The sequence below is a fragment of the Crocuta crocuta genome, unplaced genomic scaffold (genome assembly GCF_008692635.1).
Source record: "Crocuta crocuta isolate KB4526 unplaced genomic scaffold, BGI_CrCroc_1.0 scaffold72, whole genome shotgun sequence".
NCBI classification, from domain to species: Eukaryota; Metazoa; Chordata; class Mammalia; order Carnivora; family Hyaenidae; genus Crocuta; species Crocuta crocuta.
Window position 1 is genome coordinate 3,403,701 of NW_027529427.1, and position 21,200 is coordinate 3,424,900.

The following is a 21,200-nucleotide window of genomic DNA, read 5'->3' on the forward strand; positions in this document are numbered from 1 at the left end:
GTTGACTTAGCTGGGACAGTCTACCCCATGACGTCCCGCAACCAGGGGCCAAAATTTCTTGTTTTTAAGTGTTTATGATTAGGGAATGGTATCCTCCAAAAGCCACACCTCCTAAAGCAATACAAATTGGTAGACTTGTCCAATCATTTGGATAGTTCAGGTAAAAGATCCTATGTAATAGTCAGCTATAGCTATGATACCACTTTATAACAAATGGCCCAAAGTCTCAGTGACTTACAACTGAGACAGAGACCAAAGAGCAATGGAAAGAGCTGGCTCCATATATCACTGAGTATCCTCCCCTGGAAATAATTAGGTAAAGGTAGCGCCTTACTAAAAAAAGAGTAGAAAGGTTCTAATATAACAGTGACTTAGGTGACACCCAAGATCCCTTCCATATTCTGATATTCTTTGGTCATGAATAGTAGGGACCATACTGGGTAATTTCCAGGTTTCCAACATACTGGATATATAAAACTAGTCCCAAGGATGTCTTAACTGTAAGTGATGAAATATTTCAGAGTATCTGTACAGGCATCAGCAATGAGGCTTAAATATTTTGTCACAGAACTCCAAGATTGTGTGCTACAAGGCAGTGGCTCAAAGAACCAGGAAATTCCTTTCCCTGAGCCATCCTGTTTATACAAACTGAGTCATCTCACTGGATAATCAGGCACCTGCCATCTTCTCCAAATGGCATATAAACACAGTTCAGGCAGTATCCAGGGTCTCATTCCAGTATTTCTGGGAAGTAGGGTGAGTCACAGGTCATTTCTCTCTCTCTCTCTCTCTCTCTCTCACTCTCTCTCTTTCTCTGTCTGTCTCTCTGCCCCCCCCCTTTCTTTGAAGTAGATGTTGCTTGTCACTTTACTATGAGTCCCTCTCTCCATACATACTTCAGAGAAAAGGCAGGAGTGTATCTGGATACACTACCCCTCAGTGTACAATGGAAGACTTCTGATGAACAGGAGATGCCAAGTCAGTGCTTATGATATGAATGAATGAATGAATGAATGAATGAATGGAAGGCAGTCTTTAAGGTTTAAACTTCCTGAGAATGCCACCACTTTCCCATTTCTCTTGTTGCTGGAATAACCCGGAAGCTTAGAGTGAACTCTGTTGTTCAGCTGTTGCCCCATGATAGGTCCTTAGAGTTTGCATATTTGTTTCTCCCTCTTTTCTCTGTTACTTCCTTTTTTCTAAAATTCCATAAACCTCATTATGTGTTCCTTTTGTTGACTCTTTCACAGCTCTTTGGGAAGATGAAAGGGGAAAAGAATAAAGGAAACAAAGGTTCTTAGTTATGATTTATTGCCTGGGGACTTATTTCCAATCATGCCTAGTTTCATTGCCCTTCTACCTCACTGACTGTTACCACAGCCCAAATAGGTGTGGGAGGATGAGTGGATAGACGGATAGATGGATGGATGGATGGATGATGAGAGGAAGGAATGAGTAACTGGCCTTCACATTCCCATTTTGCAGGTGGATAAAGTAAACAAGCGTGAGTAAGCCAGGTCATTCATTTGTTCACAGTAGACATTTACTGGAAACTCACCAGGCTGCTCTCTGAAAATCAGAAATAAATCAGTAGATCTCACCAACTCAGTTCTATCTTGTTTTAAGAAGCTGAACTAGGTCCACTGATGTAAGTTTTTTGAGGTGGCACAAATGCAGGCCAGACAAGAGTAACGACACAGACAACAGCAGGGACAGCTCCAATGCTCCAGCCATACAAGACATGTGAGTGAAGATGCTTTGGAAAGTGAAAATATCAGCACAGATTGCCAGTTCATTGTCTGACACGAAGGTTAGAAATTAGATTGGAGAAGATCCAATAAAAGAAACCTAAGAGATGTGAGAGTGGGCACAGGGCTGAATATTTACATTTTTGTGTGAGGAAAGGATACTGAATTTGGCATCAGAAACTATCTTTGTTTCCCAGCTTCATCAATTGCTAGGTACATGGCCCTGGGAAAATTATTTCCTCTCTTTGAGACTCAGTTTTCATACTTGAAAAATGGAAATAATAATACTTGACACTGAAGATTATTTTATGAACTAGAGAGCGTGCTGCCTACACATGGTAGATGTTTAGGAAATGTTGGTTGAAGCTCCATGAAGTCTGAGCACTTGGAGTTTTGCTTAAAGGATATGGGAGGGGAGCAATGGGCAGATTTTTCCAGAAGACCATAGTGTCCAGGCCTTTAAACCCCCTGTGGCTGAGACACATTCTCTTGCCCTTTTCTGTGGTTATCAGCAAGCTTCATCTCCGAAGGCTCCCTTGACCTTAGCCTCTGCTCCCAAGGTAGGGAAGAGGACTGCTTATGGACTGGCCTGCATCATACTGTCACCCAGAGCTCTGCTGTTATAGCTGGACTCTGAGTTGTTGAAGAGCAGGACTCTTAAAAGTCACTGGACCTTCTTTCCCCATCTGAAGAAATTAGTATTTTGGAATTTGTGTGGGGGTGAGGACAAAGTAGGGATTGGGTCTCCCTTAATCACAAAGAAATGAAGAAAATATGCCTTGCTGATCTGTCCTAATGTTGCCTTGATTTGTATGCAGTGAACTCTTAATATTTAAGCTATTACTTCAAGCCTGTTCCTTCCTGTTATGACTTCCAGAGTTTCTGAATTGAGCCTGATCTATTGTATAAACCCCAAGTGACTCCATACATACTGAAAAGGAATTCCACTTACTGTCTTTATTTCCTAAGTAGTTCATTTGTAAAGTTGGGTCCATGGATTTTCAGGACAGATCTTAGCTACCAACCATATACCCAACCTTCGAATGCCTCTTTTACTTAGTTTTTCAATTCAAGCCAGTGGTTGTGAATCTGTGAAGCCTTCATGGATCTGCTGGTGAATGTGAGTTATTCTTGCCCTGGTGCTCTGTTAATGCTGCTGTTAGACTTCTAACTTTGTGACCCCAGTGGGGTTTGTTTTCATGGCCACCTTCTCCACTGCGTACTATGAGCTCTTGGAGGATGACACAGTAATCAGTTCATCTTTGTTCACTAGCAACAAACATTGTGCCCAGTGTATAGAATGTGCTCAATAAATGATTGCAGGATGGAAATGAATGGCGAATGATGGACATTGAGAACCTTCTTATATTCTTTCAGGACTTTTAACTGTTTTCCTAAGCAGTAGAGGCCCAAGCTGAGGAACCAGTTCATGCCCTTCTCAGCATATCTTTCTGTTTAATGATCAGTCAATACTTGCAATTCTTTTTTACAACAGATACTTTCAGTGCTGAGCTTCCCTTGCCCTCAGAAGGGCATCACTGGGTACTGCCTTGAAATATGGGCTGATGAAATCAACAGCGATGACCTACCCTTGCTGTGTTTTCACATAAGTGCTTATGTTAATAGGCTGTTTGTAGCTGAATATTTTCAGTAACTGCTTCCTGAGTAAAAAGACAAGCTCACATCAGTGTGTCCCTCGATAACTCTGTTGCATCGCTCTTGTTAGTGGTTCATAAAAAGGAAGATTCTTAACCGCCCACCCCCTGTTTTTAATCCCCATAAGCAGACTGTGTTGCTTTTACTAAGTTATAGAAAGTTGAGGGGGGAAATGTTATAATCATTTTCATTAGATTTAAACTCTCCTAACTGACTGGTTTTACACCCTTTCTTCAAAGTCTCCTGTGCAAGTTATACCACTAAGAACTGCTGTGTGGAAGTGTTAGCATTTATGTCCCCTCTCACCTTATCATCATTAAGTACAGTGACTACCATTCCCACAGTTTAGACTGCCTCTTTTTGTTTCTGTTTTGTGTTTACAGCTGGTTAAAAAAAAAGTAAGTTTGTATTTATGAAATAAATAACCTCTGAACATCTGCTGTGGGATGGGCACCACACAAAATTGTGAACACTCAGAAAAGAATCAGATATGGCCATGGTCTCAAGAGATTTCCCACCCAGGAAGCAAGTTAGATGGACAAATAGAACAACATGTACAAGGCTTTATGAGAGCGAGGAGGAGAGGTGGCCGTGGCCTCCCTCTGCCTGCGTGCGGAGGTGGGACTGGGGTATAGGAGAGTCTCCTTAGAGAAGGTTACATTTGAGTTGGATCTGAAATGTAGAAAGTGATTCATTCAGCAGACAAGAAGAGAAGGATAATTACAGAGAGTAGTGGTATGTAAGAAGACTCAGAAACACGGAATACATGGTGATTTTGAAGAAGTATAAATGGTTTTGAAGTGGTTGGAAAGCAGGCAGAGTTGGTCTTCAAGCATACCAGCTAAATGTTAACCCTGAGCACAGGGCATGAGTGGGGAGGAGATGTGTCTGCCAAAATAAATTCAGGTGAGATCACAAAGGGTTTGAATGCCATAACAACGATTTGGGCTTGTGTGTGTGTGTGCGTGTGCATGCATACGTGTGTGCATGTGTGAGGGAAGGGTGGATATTTTCACTGAAGAATTTTAAATAAATGAGTAAAAACTATGTTCCATCAAGAGCTTTTCCACCAATCCTGGCCAATCTATTCTACCTAATATAGTATTTTTCTTCTTTAAGCACATTGTCCTGGAATGTCCTTGCTGGAAGCCATCTTGTTTAGTTAAATAAACTCCTCCTTGTTATTTTAACCTAAGCCCAGGTAACCAAGGCCAAGATTTTAATTGTCTCCAGCACCAGGCAGTAAAGAACTGGTGATTATTTTAAAAGGTCCCAGAGACTGAGATGAGAAAAACGATGGAGTTTGTACCTCGGAATGTTTCCAGTCTTTCTGCTTCCAGCTCAGCATTTCTGAAGCACTTTACAGCAGACTTTGTAAAGATTTAGTTGAAAATCAACTTATAGATTCCTCCGTAATTGGCTTGGCCAGGTTTAATCTGTTCTTGGTCAAGCCAAGCTGGCTTCTATTATGCAGTGCACTGAGGGTTCTTGGCATTGTTCTTCTCCCAGTGGAGGCTGGCTGTTTTTAGAAGCAAATCTTGGTGTTGGTGAAGGCCGGTATCATCGTGTCCTCTGAAGTGAACCTAGAAGGATGCCCATCTGATACAGCATTTAGGCCTTTGACTAAAAAGAAAAAGTCTTGGATTTGGAATTTGTATGCTAGAGGGCTATAGTTTTATATATCTGTTTTCCCCCAAGATAAACCAAAGCTTCCTATTTGTTCCTGCCTCTTTGGGTTGATCCCTAGATATGTGTAGTATGCCCAGTCCAAGCAGACAGCACCTGCAGAAATGGAGCATCTGCAGAGAGCAGTTCCTCTTGGCCTAGGTACCCTGAGTAACATTGGAGGGAGGTCAGCTCCACTGGCCTGTGCTGCGTCCACCCCCTTGAGGCTAGCCAGTGCTGGACACACAGGTGTACGTAGCAAGGAGAAAGAAAAGAGCCATGTCATGGGCTTGGGATAATTCATGGGCAGTGTTAGCCCTGAGCTGCCACTGACAGTCCTTTGTGCCAACAGAAGAGAAATCGAAGGGAGCTGGCGTGTCTGGAGAGCTTATGAAGGTAAAAAAGCAAACTATCAGGGCAACCCCTGGGACAGGGCTCATATCTGCCTCTGGAGATGACATGAAGGAAAGGAGAGTCCTGTTCTCATATAGCCTGGAGACACTGGCTGCTGGTAGGGGCATGGTGAGAGCAGGCTGTCTACATCTACAGTCACTCAGAAGTAACCTGCCCCTTCCTTTTCCATCAGTCTCCTTGCCCACCCCTTGTTGGGGCTTTGAAGAGTTTACACGGTTCTGCAAGAAGAAGTCACTTACGAGACAAAGAACATTTGCCCTATAGAACTGAGCTCATTAGAATCAAGAAAACCAATTTAGAAGTCCATAAATAAAGACACGTTCATATATCTACTTAAATGTAGACATGCATTTTACAGGTTTTAGAAAACTAGTCTAACATCTGTTTTGCTTTCGTTGTTAATTCCACCCCTCTGCCCCCACCCCCACCCCAACTCTAAAGTGAATTCCTTAGCAAAGCCTGATTTAAAAGATGCCATAGACCCTGTGTTTTGAACTGGATCCCAGAGCTTGTTTTTGAAGATTTCTCTTTCCCTCCCCACCACCCCAAACCCTTCAGCCAGCCAGCTTGGCAGCCGTCGTTCCAAGGCCCAACCTTGACAAATCGGCGCCTTCTGGTGCATCTTGCCACCAACTGGCACCTGCTGGTCTCCCAGGGCCAGCTGAGAATCCACTGGGCATCAAGGACCATGGCAGTGACAGACTTGTATCAGCAAGAGCAGTAACCCACAACTGTGGGCCCGAGCAGGCTGCCAAATCAAAAGCAGTTGTGCTGGGTAAAGTTCCACACATGTTCTCTTTCTTGAAACTTCGACCGTGTTTAGGTGTATCCCTCTGTGAACATTTATTTTTTTATTTTATTATTATATTTTTAGTTTGGATCCTGTTTTTCATTCTTTATTTGAATATCCTAGAATCTTGAAGCCTGTCCAGGAGAATGAGAATCACAGCATCATTACAACTCAGACCTGAAAGGAATTTAAGCCAGTCTGTTCAGAATTTATCAATGGGGATACTGAAGTCCATTGAAATAGAGTACATTGCCCAAGGACATATGGCTAGTGGGAAAAATACCAGGGCTAGAGGTTAGGCCTCCTGACTCTCAGTGCTTACGCCTTAAATTTGTGTTTGTTTAGGGACACTTGGGTGGTTCAGTCAGTTAAGCATCCTACTTAAGCTCAAGTTATGATCTCAGAGTTTGTGGGTTCGAGGCTCGTGTCAGGCTCTTCACTGACAGCTCAGAGCCTGGATCCTGCTTCAGATTCTGTCTCACTCTCTCTCTGCCCACTTGTGTTCTCTCTCTCTCTCAAAAATAAATAAATAAACATTTTTTAAAAAGTTGTGTCTGTTTAACATGTAAGTGTGCAGTATACATGGCAGCCATCTGTAAGTGTTGATACTTATTCCAACAAGAGTAAAAATATACATAACTGGTAACATTACTGAACAATTATTAAGTGTCAGACATTATTCTAAGTGCTTTATTTACACAGTGTCATTTACCCTTGTGACAGCCTAGGTGGGTATTATCCTCAACTTACTATTGAAGTTACTAAGATAAGTTAATAACTTACTGTTGGTATGTACAGGTGTCCCATTAGACTGTGCATTTCCTGGGACTCAGGACTGTGCGTGCTGAGCCCCTAGGGTTGGACAGAGCCCTTGCCTTTCTAGTGGGAAAGGAAGATGTGAGTAGATCAATAACGTCAGCACATAATGATGGCAGTAACAGAGGCAGATGCAAAGGCAGTGGGGTGGGGATAGAGCAGGAGGAACAGTCTTCTCCAAGGAGATGGGATTTGAATGGTCTTAAGGATGCATGAACATTGCTAGCTGGAGAACGAGTGCTTGTCCACAAGTGAATGGGAGCACCTGACGTGATCATGGAGGATCCGGGCAGGGGGGTGGGGGGCAGAAGCTTAGTGCCAGAAGGCAGAGGCATGATGACCGTGGCGGAGATGTTGAGAGACAGGGCTGGAGAGGTAGGTCAGGAGCAGGTTGTAAGGTACCTGCATCCCAAGATAAGGAATTTGGCCTACATCCAGTGAACACAGGGGAACCAGCAGACATTTTCAGGAGGAGGTAAGTGACAGGATCAAACTACTGGAGGTTCTGGGAAGCCTGGTGACAAGGGGAGCAGTTAGAAGGCTCTTTCAAATGTCCAGGTGGAAAGGATGAGGAGCTGGACTCCACATGGCCATCTGATTGGCACAGGCTGCCTCTTCTGCTTTGCTCACACTGCTTCTGAGGCTAGGAATGCTCTCTTTAATCCACACCCACCTTTCAGGACTAAGCTTAGGCATTTGATATGGAGGCTGTCTTGGCATGCATAAAATCTTGTACCACGTCTTTGTGTACATTTCTCTCTCCTGCTTTACACCCAGCTCCCTGAAAGTAGGACCAGACCTTCACCTCCTTAAATACTTGGCAAGGTGCCTGACCTTCAGTGAGCTCTCCATAAATGTATGATGAATGAGTAAACTTTCTAAATAAAGGCAGGAACTATGTATATGGAAAGAAGAGGCCAAATTTGGGAGGTAATGTTTTTATGTTACATCAGGAGGTGGCAAACTATGGCCCATGGGCCAAATCCAGCTCACTTTATGTACTGCCTTTGTAAATAAAGTTTTATTGGAACATAACCAAGCCCATTTGTCTACATTTTGTCTCTAGCTGCTTTCACTCTACAATGGCAGAGTTAAGTCATTGTGACAAGACTGTGAAGCCTACAAATACAAACATATTCACTATCTGGACCCTTGCTGAGAAAGGTGGTCAACCTGTGAGTTAAAGGATCAGGATTAGTGACTGGACACAGAGTGATGGAAAGGAGAAATTCCTTTTCTCACATTTCCTCACTGTGTTTAATGCAGAGCCTTGCTCCTGGGTGACAGCCTTGACCGGTGGGCCTGCAGGTACTGTGAAAGAAAGACCCATGACTGTGGGGCAGGAGAAAAAAAGGAGCCTGGGAGACCAAGGTGGGAAAGAGACTCCATAAGAAAAGACAAGGAGCCACAGCTGCAAGGCAGAGTCTATCTAGCTCTTCTTCCCAGCAAAGTTTCTCATGCTCTTCTCTCTCTTAGTCATCCAGTTTGGCTTTGTCACCCTCTTTGTGGCCTCCTTCCCTCTGGCACCTGTGTTTGCCCTCCTCAACAATGTCATTGAAGTGCGGCTTGATGCAAAGAAGTTTGTGACTGAGCTGAGACGGCCAGATGCCGTGAGAACCAAAGATATCGGTATGTCCCCTGCTTAGAGACCATGGCAGGCCCTCCATCTCTGTCTGTCCCCTCGGTCTCCCCACCATGACCTGCTACTACCATCACACCAGGTCTGGAATCAAGAGGGCTGGGGGAAGCCCTTGGAGGTCCTCATCCTCATACCTTCAGGTTCTGGGAGGCCTTTATTCATACCCCCACTTGTCTGCCTGCTTTCCAGATGGGGGGCAGGGCACTAAAGCCTTTATAGACAAGCCCATTCCTGGGGGACCCAACAAACCTCCACTGATAACTTGCCTGTGGAACATCACTCTGAGCTACAGCCTTGTCGTTACCAGGCCAAGAGTGGGAGTGAGCCAGACACCCTTCTTTCTGTCTTACAGGGATTTGGTTTGATATTCTCTCCGGGATCGGCAAGTTCTCTGTTATCAGCAATGTAAGTGTTAAATTCATGACACCCTAGCTCTGTGGGAAGGACTTTCCATAGGAGCTGAGGTCTTCAGGGCAGGATACCGGCCCTCGTTAACCCCCAGCCTTTTCCTTTCGGGGCTTTGTTAAAGGCAGCCCCCTGGTTAATAGTGCATACGTGATGCCATTGGCCAGAGCTGTACCACTGTATTGTTAATTTCACTGTACCACTGTATTGTTAATTTCACTTAAGAGAAAGAAAGGTAATTAGCCAACAGAATGCATACCTTGGCCTTAAGAGTCAAAATCTGATCTTTCCTCAGAGCCAAAAATAATGAGGAAAGAATTCCGCCTATCTATCCATCTCTTTCCTTTCTTTTTCTCCTCCTGAGCTAAACAATACCTGGAGCATTGCCCAGGCCACAGTTCCTAATTACAGTTCCTCCAAGCTGTCAGTGCGAAGTCCTAATTATTCCCGTGGACTCTAGCACTGCATAGGTTAAGATAGGACATGCAAGAAGAAGGGTCCTACCTGCTGTGACCTCTCTAACTGCCTTGCCAGACGTGTCCACATTTCAGAGGAAATCCTGATGGGCCCAAGCCAATAGCAGCTTTTGCTTTTGCTTTTTGTACGGCTGGTGGCCAGGCAGGGCCTTCTGTCCCAAAGACCTTTGGCTCAGCACCTCCCAAGAAAGCCACCAACCATTTTCCCCTAGAAGAGAAACACTGATTCTTATTGTGACTTGGTTATCTATTAAGAACGCGTAAAATGAGCAGAGAAGCATGAGGAGATGCGAATCAGACCACTGCACTGTGAATGTTCGATGTAGGAGGAGCACATCTTGTAGCTGAGAAATAAGGTGCAGTTTGAAAACAGATCAGTAGCTACTTTGGGGTTGTCTCTATAACAAAAGAGGCCCTGCGTTCTAGGTCCCTCTGGACCTAGATGGGCTTTCCATCATGCAACAGAATGACAAGAAATCTTACTTCCCTGGGTTTCTATGTCTTCTTTACCTATCTGTAAAAATGAGAGAATATAAGATTACCCACCAAATAGATCATTCTGGAAATTAAATGGGAAGATGAAAGGACATGTAGCAAGTGCTCAGTAAGTTGTGGCTGTGGTGATTGTAAGTACATTACTCATTCTCAAATATGATATGACCATCCACACTCATATATATATATTTAGAAAACGCCTAAACTACATTTTTAAAAGGGCTTTAATTGTTAGTGCAAAATATAGTATAAACACCTGCCAAAAAGATTTAAGGTTTTCTTTGCAGAAAGTAACTCCACATTCAAACATGCAGTTACTCACTTGGTGTTTGGTTTGCTCCGTAGACATTTACAGAACACTTAAATATGCCAGATGGTATGTTAGGTACGTGTGGTTCGATCAGGCAAGACCACCCCTTTCTTTGGTTGAAAAAACAACTTCCGTTACATGCTGTGCTAAAAAGTGCCAAGAGACAAGGGTCAAACTGAGGGAACTGTGGACCCATATCCTTGGTATTCCTAGCTTTCTGGTGTCACTCAGAGGCAGGTGTACGTGGCCAGTCGGTGGCCTTGCACATTGCACTTTAGTGACACTCTAATCCCTATCAGTAATTTTCTCAGAACATCTACTCTGTTTTGACTTGGCCAACACCAGTGTCAATTCAGATTGGTCAGAGGTGATTCATTCCCTCCAGAACTAAATGGTCCACACTGGCTTAGCATCCTTTGCTTCAGTGATTGTAATTCAGCCTCCTGATAGCCACTGTCTTGCAGATTCCCTTATACATAGCAAAGATGGAAACACTGTGGGAGCTCAGAGATAAGGACTTCTGTATCAGCCAGAGCGGTGCCTCTGGATGGGGAGCCCAAGGGGCAGGGGTCTCTCAGCCAGAGGGACCCTGTTCTACATGGCAGCTTCCATCCTGACCACTTCTCAAGTGCATGTGGTTCTGTCCTGCAGGCTTTTGTCATTGCCATCACCTCTGACTTCATCCCTCGCCTTGTGTACCAGTACGCCTATAGTCACAATGGGACCCTGCACGGCTTTGTCAACCACACCCTGTCCTTTTTCAACGTCAGCCAGCTGATGGAGGGAACACAACCAGAAAACTCACAGTTTGACCAGGAGGTTCAGTTCTGCAGGTAAAGTACTCGGGAGGAGGAGGGCAGCAGATGACTGGAAGTGGTAGATCCACGTAATTATCTGGAAGATCTAGATTGATATCACTCTCCTCTCCCTCTTTCCCCTACCCTGAACCTTCCAAATCACTATAAATCAATTTCAATGAATCAATAAATGCTTATTGAGTGCCTTTTGCTAGACACTATGGAGCGAACAAAGAAGTATATAGCCTTGTCCTTACCAGCAAGGGATTAATGGGCTGGCTGGAGGAAATAAGCAGAGCGGATAGGATGTAGCAGGCTATTCAGGGATTATATCTAGTGTGAACCATGAGCACTGTGGGTGTTCAAAGGAGAAGAAGAGCAGTGGGGGCTAGAATGAGAAGGGTAGTCTTCCTGGAGGGCCCATGAGGAGTCTTAAGACAGAAAGAGTATGCTAGGTGGGGAATAGGCATGGGCTAAGTCATGGGGTGAGGTGGAATTTGGGGTGTTAGATGAACACTTAGGAACTAGGTGATGTAGTTAACAAGGAGAGTGCTTGGAAGATAATGATAATGGATAATATAGGAAATAAAATATATCAAAACTCCTAGGATAGTATAAGCCAAAGCATTGTTGAATTTGAACAGGTAGGATGAAATAGGTAATGGGAAGTCTTGAAATACTGCAGGGGTTGTAATGTGATGCAATAGGAAGTTACCTTTTTAGAGCCAAGAATGATAAAGCGTAGGCATAGGAAAATTAACTTAGTCTCAGAGAGAAGGCTGGACTAGAATTGGGGTAACTCTGGGAGGGTAGCTCAGCTGCTGCCATCACCAGCCATGAACCGTGGCAAGCATAGACCAGAGTGGTGGGAAGGGAAGTGAGAAGATGAGCTGTTTACCAGAATACATGACAGCATTGGTGACAAGAGACGTAAGAGGAAGCCCGAGGCAAAGATACCTCCCAAGATTGGGCCGAAGTCAGAGGATCGGGCATGGTGGGTCCATTGACAGGAATGGGAAAGATGCTAACAGAATCTTATTTTATGGTACATAGGATGAATTTGATTCCAATCACATTGATTAAAATAATGGTAGGAAGTCTAAAGGGCAACTTTCACCTAACTACCAGACATACTAAGCTGGAATTACTGAGATGTCCAGGTCAGAGTCATGATTTAAAACCAATAGCATGGGGATCATGGAAGCCAAGAAACAGAAAACTCCCCACTGTTAACCCAAGAAGTATAAATAAAGAGAAGAGTAGAAGGAATAAATTCTCTTTTTGTACCTTTGTGAAATGATAGTCCCCATAAAGGAATTGAGTAAAGATCACACCTCATATATTAAAAAAAAAAAATAGGACAATAATTGCAACAAAAACCATAACCTAAGAAAAAGCACGGAGAGCTTTTTTGGGCCATCTCCAAGCATGCCTGATACCAAAGCTTCTGGGGCCTCCATTGGAGACTCAGTGTTTCAGTTGGTTTGCAGCAGTGGTGACCTTGAGTATACCCGTCAGGCTTGCCCACTTGGTACCCAAGGTCTGCCATTTGTGAGATGACTGCTCAGGTTCAGGCTCACAGTCTGACATGGCAGAAGAGAAGAAACAAGTTGGTCTTCACAACCCGGATGACTGGGTTACACAAGCTTACCAATCTGGGATTTAAATAGAAAGCAGACATGGCCCTAGCTGTGAAATCTTTAGAGTTCAGCTCTAGCCAACCAGGAACCAGATCGAAGAATAGGTGAGTAAACTTATTTACATCTTCTGATTTATGTCAGCCTAGATGTTCCCAGTATTTGCGCATCTGGGCCTATCAAGAGTCTAACCCCTGGACTAAAGTCATACATAGGCAGATCTGCTGCTACTTGATGCACTGCCTAGGGGCCACTTCTCTGTGTGTCTGGCATGCCAGACTGTCTGTCCCTGGTACTGGATTTCCCTCTACAGTTCCAGAAGACATAGTTCCACTATACCAAGGATCTGTTCCAGCTCCAGGCTTTTCTGGTAGCATCTAGATCTGCTCCAGCAGGGTCCGTGAAGTCAGTCAACAGGTTTACATTAAATAGGCACTGAAAAGTAATATTTATGAAATCATTTTCTAAAGTTTTTTTTTAATGTTCATTTATTTTTGAGAGAGAGAGAGATAGAGTGGGAGTAGAGGAGGGGCTGAGAGAGAGGGAGACATGGAATCTGAAGCAGACTCCAGGCGCTTAGCTATTAGCACAGAGCCCACCACGGGTCTGGAACTAACAAACCATGAGATCATGACCTGAGCCAAAGTCGGATGCTTAACTGACTGAGCCACCCAGGTGCCCCTACAAAATCATTTTCATAGCTGGAAGGTATAGAAATGATCTTGTTGAAGCTCTTCATTCTACTTAAAAAGAAAGTGAGGCTTATAAAGGTAAAGTCTCCAAGATTACAGAGGTTTTAGTGACAGATCCTGATGTAAAAGTCATATTTATCCAAGAATGAAAGCTTCAAAGCCCATGTATAGTGGGAGCAACACAGTGTGGGTTGTGTGGAGAAGCAAGAATAACACTGTGTGTTTCTTTAGTTGGTCTAGAAGCACATGTCTGTCTAAAGCATTGAGGATCTGTGATCTTGCCCCTGACCATCAGATCGTCCGGTAACACTTTGAATATGCTTTCCAGATATATCAGGGGTTTAAACTGGTTTAAACATAAAAGGACTTTAATGGTCCCCCATATTGAAAGTTGAGGGTGGTTCCGATTTTAGGCAAGACTTGATTGAATCGAGTCTTGCCTAAACCAAATCTTTCTCCATCTCCCTCCCAACTATAGGCCAGTCAGTGATAGGAGTATGATGGCCAGCAGCTACCTGGTCCAGTTCCAAGCGTGAAAAAGCCCACACCTCTTTCCCAGTGATCCCTGCAAAAGTCTCATTGCAGCTCATTTGTTAGGATCGGTGTGCATGCCCTCCCAGAATCAATCACTGCAGCCAGAGGTGGAGTTGGGGGTTAGAGGTGAAATTATCTCCATCTGAAGCACAGAGTAGCAGGTAGTTCCCTAGTGAGAAGTTAAGATGAATGGATACAACAAATGCCCAGCATACCAGGTATTATTAGTGGAGCAGATCAAGCTTTGTTATATCTGCCTTCAGCATCACTGGACTTCCCAGCTGTACATCCCTGATAACTCTTCTCTCCATTGTTTCCATGCAAGCCGATGGGATCATGGCTTATCTGTGGCCCATTAAAAAAAAACACACAGACAAAAAACCAAAAACAAACAAAACTTTTCCAGTGAAGTGGCAGAATTATTACTGGGTACATGTGTACAAAGTACATTCTATATTTCTGTCAAGGAAACTTCAAACCAAAATGATTTTTGGAGCATCTACCATTTTTTCCTTACTCAGTCCCAGTAAGGATCATGGGTTTACTGTGCAACTATTTTTGAGACCTTACTATGGAGGCTTGTTGTTAGTTGCATAATAAGGAACAAGACACAGTGCCTCCCTCAAGGAGTCTAGACGGAGGAGATGAGCAAGGAAGCAAGCAATTAAAATATAGCTTTAATACTTTATAATAGGGCAACCACAAGGAGCTGTGAGAGCCCTAAAGAAGGAGGGATGCACCTAACCCAGACTTCAGTATTCAGGAGAAGCTCAGGGGAGCTAAAACCTGAAGACTGAATGGCCAGAGAGATGCTCTTGTTGATGCACCTCATTTGCACAACCAAGCCAACCTGGATGGCAAGCCTGGTGGAAGGAGTCCTGGGGACTGGAAGGGAGCCTCCAGTGGTGAAGGAGGTCTGGGGAGAACAATGTAGACGGTAGAGGTAGACGGGTGACTTAGTGCTCAGTGGTGGAAGCTGGAGTGGAGGATAGGCTCTGAGAAGTGATGTGGGAAGAAAAAACAGAAGCCAGACTGTGAAGAATGTGGTGTGCATATGGAGATGTATGGAGCAGGGATAAGATCCTACTTCTCATTGGTGTTCTCTCTGGCTGCAGTTTGAAGAGCAGTGGGTCACGTTTGCAATAAAGAGATGCTCCACTCTACGCTGTAAGCAGGTATCCAGAGACTGGAGTCAGCATATTATCTAGATACAGCATATCAAATAGGTATACTTCGAGGCTACTTTTCCTAGATGGGTAATAATTGTTGATAGAAATCTCTGCCTCGCTCTGCCCTACTCACTGCATGCTATGTGAACTTGTCTGCCAGGAGTTTGGGAGTGGTGGCTTAACCTGCTGATGTCTTTATAAGCCAGGAATCATCAGTGGCTGTAAGAAATAGAAATGAAAGAGAGAGAGTAGGGGTTAGGGAGGAACAGAGGGAGGGAGGATGGGAGAAAAGGAGAGAGAGATTGTGAGAAACAGACAGCTCTAGAGCTAGCCCCAAAGCCAGTGTTTAAAACTGCTTCCATGTGGGAAATGAAAAGTTTGCCCTGATTTTCTGGCAAATAGTGTTGGGAACTCAATGACCCTTCTTATTCTTAGCTTTCAGTGACCTCTGGAGATAAATGTGGTCAAATAAAACTGAGGTCTCGGGCTCCAACCCAGGCTTGCCAGGGATAGAGGTATCTTAAAAATAGCAATAAAAGTTAGGACAAGTCTCCAGCTGCCCATTTGAGATGCATTCCCAGCATTTTTGGAGCAAAGTTTGCTTCAGGCCTCTAACTGCTCCAGCAGGGGGCTGCTCCAGAAACAGTCCAGCGACATCAGGTGGCAGGCATGATTAGTGGCTATCAACAGGGTCGAAGGGCTATCATGTTGTGTACGGTAGATGGTGGCTCAGGCTGCTGGCTTCATTGGAAGGGAGTAGAGGGGTCAGCACAGGAGATTACCTGGTGAGGGATCTGGGCCCAGGAGCTTGGGAAGCCTACCTGGGCATGGCCAACTCAATAGGTCTGCTTGGAGATGCTCAGCATCCAGAAAGAGCATCCTTGGTGGCTCATGCTAGGTTTCCCTGCAGGGCTTGAGTTCTTTCATATCCTAAGGTCATGTGAAAAGTCTTTGAAGAGGCGAGTTCTCTTCGGTCCATGGCTGCTTCTCATCTGTTCCTCGCTGACACCAGAGGGAGAGTCAGCTTTTCCTGGTGTTGCCTTTCCTGATCTTTATCAACCACTGGATTAACGTGGTTCTCATTAGTTCCTAATTGCCTGTACTGTTTTCCCTTGTCAAAGGCCAATTTTGGAAGGCAGTTTGAAGTAGCTCAGATGGTATGAAAATATTGTATGTAATTGTGTTTAGCATTAATATGACATTAATTTCCATTGGGACTATTAAAAATGTTTTTTTAACATACCACTGTTTGGAGTTGAGAAATATATTTACTAACTAATTTGTAGTGTAACTAAAATCTCATTTTTGGAAAAAGCTGTTCCCGAGTGTTGATGACTAACTCTTCAGTTTTCTTGCTTTGGCACGTACCCTTCCTGCCTGTGGTGATTTTGTATTAGGATGAATTGTGGCAGGTGTCATGGTCACTGGTCACTCCTGCAAGTGAGGATGGAGGGGTGGGGAACATCTGAGCCAGAAGTCTCTCTTCCTTCTCCACACCTCAGTTTCCCCATCTATAAAAATGGGGACTTGGGATAAATAGTCTCCAAAGATTCTTTTCTGCTTCTAAAAAATTAATATTTATGATACATGTAATATATTTATCTATTCTATAGATTCTATAAAAACTCTAAACATTACAGGCAGCCTCTTTAACTCTGTCCTCCCTCCACCCTAATCTCTGCCTGGTCCTGGGCACTTTCCCAACAGTAATCTCGGTCACACCTTTATGTGAGTCTTTCTCAGACACTTCTCCATGTATCATCATCTAGTGAACTCATAGAGCCTTATGGTGTTTCATGCCTTTGTTTTGTAACAGTGAAATACATTTTGAATTCATGGGAACCTTATTTCTTTAGGTAGTATATAAATTAAACTCAATGTGATTTTTCATAGTGTTAGAACAATCTTGATACAATCTTAAGTAACTTAAAGCCAAGGTATAATGATTTTTTAAATTTTTTATGCTTATTTATTTTTGAAGGAGAGAGAGACAAAGGGTGACTGGGGAAGGGGCAGAGAGAGAGAGGGAGACACAGAATCAGAAGCAGGCTCCAGGCTCTGAGCTGTCAGCATAGAGCCCAACGTGGGGCTCCAACTCACAATCCATGAGATCATGACCTGACCTGAAGTTGCATGCTCAACTGACTGAGCCACCCAGGTGCCCAAATATAATGATTTTTGTACCAGTTTCACATACTGTGTGTGAGTTTGTCTCAGTTAACACTATAATTTTGATCCTGAAAGCTTGGTATAAAAATCCACTTGGGCCAACTGAATATCAGCATTAATTATATTCTTTGGAAATTATGAACTTTTTTATCATAGAAATAATTCTGTATTCATACATATATACACAAAAGAAAAAGAAAAGACTTTCTCCTTAGTCCTCACCCCAGTCAATGTCTCCCAGAAGAAACCATTGTGTTTATTCTCTATGGAAGACTCCAGAAATCACATTCACATGCATTATCTTACTTAATTTTCACCTTTAACATTTAATGTACATGCACATGTGTTCATTTACTTGTGGTTGGCGGGAGAGGGCTGGAGCACCTTTGTGTACTCAGCACTGAGATTCATGTTTCATTAGTTCTACTTTACATATTACAACGCTGAGATTCAGAGATGGGAAATAAGTTTCTCAGGGTCTTACAGTTAGTAAGTGACAGAGCCACTCCCAATGCCCACTTGCTTGTTAGACACTCTAGTTGTTTGTAATTACAAGCCTTTCATTATTATGAGACTCAAAGGAACTCTCAAAATTAATGTTAGGGCTCAAAGAAAATAAGGAGACCCTTGGAGGGGTGAGGGTGAGATAAGAATGGCTCTTAAAATAAAACCTCTAAGCTTAAATCCCAGCCAGCAGGTGCAGGAAGTGACCCGCTGTGGGGGTTACCCAGTGCTTGGCTACTTAGTGGGACTTGGGAGACACACTTCTTCAACTGGGGAGAAGTGTCTGGTTTTGGAAGACCTTTGAGCTTATGGGAATGGAGCAGAAGTTCTACTTCCCACTGGCCTGAGGCTAACCTATTTTGTGCCATTTCCCTGGACAGAGACCCCAATAGAAGCCCCTTGCAGATGTGTCAATGGCTGACAGATTAACATCAGTATGATTGGAAACTTGGAGCATCTTTGCCCGAGTGCTCAGAAATCCCCCTGGAATGCCAGAAGCTAGGAACAAGGGCATATGTGCTCTATACTCTTAATGAGAGAGGCATATTCCATAATCTGCCTTCAGTCAAGGGAGAAAGAAGAGCTAGTGTGTATTGGGCATATACCTGATAGGCCAGGTACTGTCGGGTGCTCTTCATTGACATTTCCTCTCATTACGTGCCACCTGGGAGATGGAGCCTTGAGGCTCTGCCATAGACCAGCACCTTGGCCATCAGCAAATCGGGTAACTTTTTAAAGAACATAGAACTCCAGTGGTAGAGGTGACATCAAGCCCTCACCTGGTGACTCAAAAGCCCATGCCTTTGCCAGTGCCATGCACTGGGCTTAGAAGCCAAACAGACCTAACAGACAACCGTCACTCCCGTGGACACAATTAAGTCCACTTTTTGTGGCCATTTCTAGTCTTAATTATCTCTTTGTTTAATTAGTGTCTTCTTTTTGCTCAGTGAAAACATTTGATACACTTGACTTCTTAGGATGCCACTTTAAAAAATTGTGAAATCTGAACTTATATTGGAATGTAAACAACCAATGGTGTCAGAGGCTTCCCGGAACCATATTTTTCTAACTATGAGTCCTTGTTCATTAGTGGGTTATGAAATCACCTTAGCAGGTCATGATCTGCTTTTGAAAGACTAAATAAGATAGGATAGGATAGAATCAGAAAATATCAGTGTACACAGCAAGGGTGTGTTTTGTGTAATTTTTATTTCCATGACATGTACTTGGGTGTGCATTAATGTAAAATGTATTTCTTAGTAATGTAAGTCACAGGTTATTTTTTTAAAGTTGTCTTTGGAAAGGGAAATGTGAACAGATGCATAACACATTAAATTGTGTCTTGTTCTTTTCTGTGGAGAGTTTGTCCAGTCATTCCCTAACAGGACGGGCTCCCATTATCCCGTTAGCCCATTTTCAAGTAAAGCTCTCTGGAAATATCTGTGTTAGTCTTTCCGCAGATCTTTGATTAAATAGATGTGCTTGTTAGATTTTCAAAATGTCATGGACATTCAAGGAGGGCAACGTGACATTGCCAAAAGCTTTGGTGAGTGAGGATCAGAGGTGGGACCAGAGCTAGCTAATTTATGGATTCTTTTCAGACAGGAAAAAGAGGGGTGATCACGGCCCCTACACCAAGGTCAGTGAGTAGCTGTCCCTTCCTAGATGGAGCTAGAGAACAAGACAAACAGACTTTGATTGTAGCAGGAGGGATGGGGCTGGACCTGTGGAGGGATGTCCTCCTGGGGCATACGTGCCACACCTGTCCTCCTGAAGTCTTGGGAAGAGAAGAGAAATCCTCTTTTGCTGTGAGATCCTTTGGGGGGAGGCAGCAGGAGGGTGGGCAAGCCTGAGCTTTTTCCCACTCCAAGGTGTCCCAGTTCATTTAGCCATGCTCTCCCTGTCTCCTATTAGCAAGCATAATCTGGGGCTGGCCGTGCTTCTGTCCTCAGCCACAGATAGATATGCTGAATCCCGTGGTGTTTTGCTGGGCTGCAGTTAGCTTTGCTTTTCATCCGGATGGCAAAGCGAGCCTGCAACAGCTGTGATCAGCTGTTGGAAGCGGGAGTGGGGAAGGGGCAGCTCCTGGCCTCCTGCCCAACCCTAGTTGACTGCTTAGTATCTGCCTCTGTCTCTGTGACTCTGCCACTGTGCCTTTTTCTGTGTGTGTGTGTGTCTGTGTGTGTGTCTCTTTTCCTCTTCCTCTTTTTTCCTTCTCTTCCTGCATCTCTCTTTGGACAGTTGGAAGCCACCATGTTTTTTTTTTTACCTGGATCTTTTAGGGCAGCTGGCTCGTTCAGGGCAAGAAAGGGACAGAAAGCGCCCATTTCTGAATCCCTGACAGCTCAAACCGCAGCTGTTGGTGAGGTGCTCTGTGACAATAGAGAAAAGTCCTGCCTTCAGCCAAACTTGGGGGTCTCACCTTGACTCTGCTTCTTGCTGGCCGTGAGAGAGACCTTGGCAAGTAATTGATCTTCCCCGAGCCTCATTTTCCTCCTGTGTCATATGCAGATGTCAGTGCCTGCCCAAGGATGTCATGGTGGAGATCCAATGGGGAAAGTTCCAGTAAAGCTCCTTCTTCAGGGATTGGCACATTCTGCATGTTCCTTCTTGGCCCCTCCTAGGGCAGAGTCCCTCCACCCCCCACCCCACCTTCCTTGGAAGCCCTGCACCCCACTTGGTGGTCTCATGCCACCCTACACCCCTCCCAGCCCGGGGCTTGTTTTACTTTCACTCAGCCTCAAAGATCTATTGAATTCCAAGGAGAAAACAGTTCCATGAAGGGTCATAATTCTTCTGGTACCAGCTCTTGTCACTTTTCCAGGCTTAGAAAAAAGTAAGTCTGAGAAAATGAACCATTTTTAACATGAGTCATCACAGAATGGGGCTGAAAAGGCAGTGGTGAGGAAAAGCCCTAGATGGCTCCACAGGTCTGAGAAAAAGGTGTGAACTTACATCAGGCACTGACATTTTATTTCTTTTTCCTTCTTTCTTTCTTTCTTTCTTTCTTTCTTTCTTTCTTTCTTTCTTTCTTTCTTTCCTTCCTTCCTTCCTTCCTTCCTTCCTTCCTTCCTTCCTTCCTTCCTTCTTTCTTTCTTTCTTTCTTTCTTTCTTTCTTTCTTTCTTTCTTTCGAGAGAAAGCATGTGTGTACAAGTGTAGGGGGAAGGGGGGTAGGAGAGAGGGAATTTCAAGCAGGCTCCCTGCCCACTCAGAGCCCAATGCCAGGTTCTATCTCACAACTGACTGTGAGATCATGACCTGAGCTGAAATCAAGAGTCGAATG

At 44.0% G+C, this 21,200-nt stretch overlaps 1 protein-coding gene across 1 annotated transcript in view; it reads left to right on the forward strand.

The window, feature by feature from the left end:
• Window positions 1-21,200, forward strand: part of ANO2 (anoctamin 2) — a 328,305-nt gene that overhangs the window by 304,200 nt on the left and 2,905 nt on the right. Inside the window, exons 23-25 of the mRNA XM_077759020.1 lie at window positions 8,566-8,718; window positions 9,081-9,133; window positions 11,066-11,247. Coding sequence (XP_077615146.1) covers window positions 8,566-8,718; window positions 9,081-9,133; window positions 11,066-11,247 — 388 coding nt within the window. The remainder of the gene's footprint in view (window positions 1-8,565; window positions 8,719-9,080; window positions 9,134-11,065; window positions 11,248-21,200) is intronic.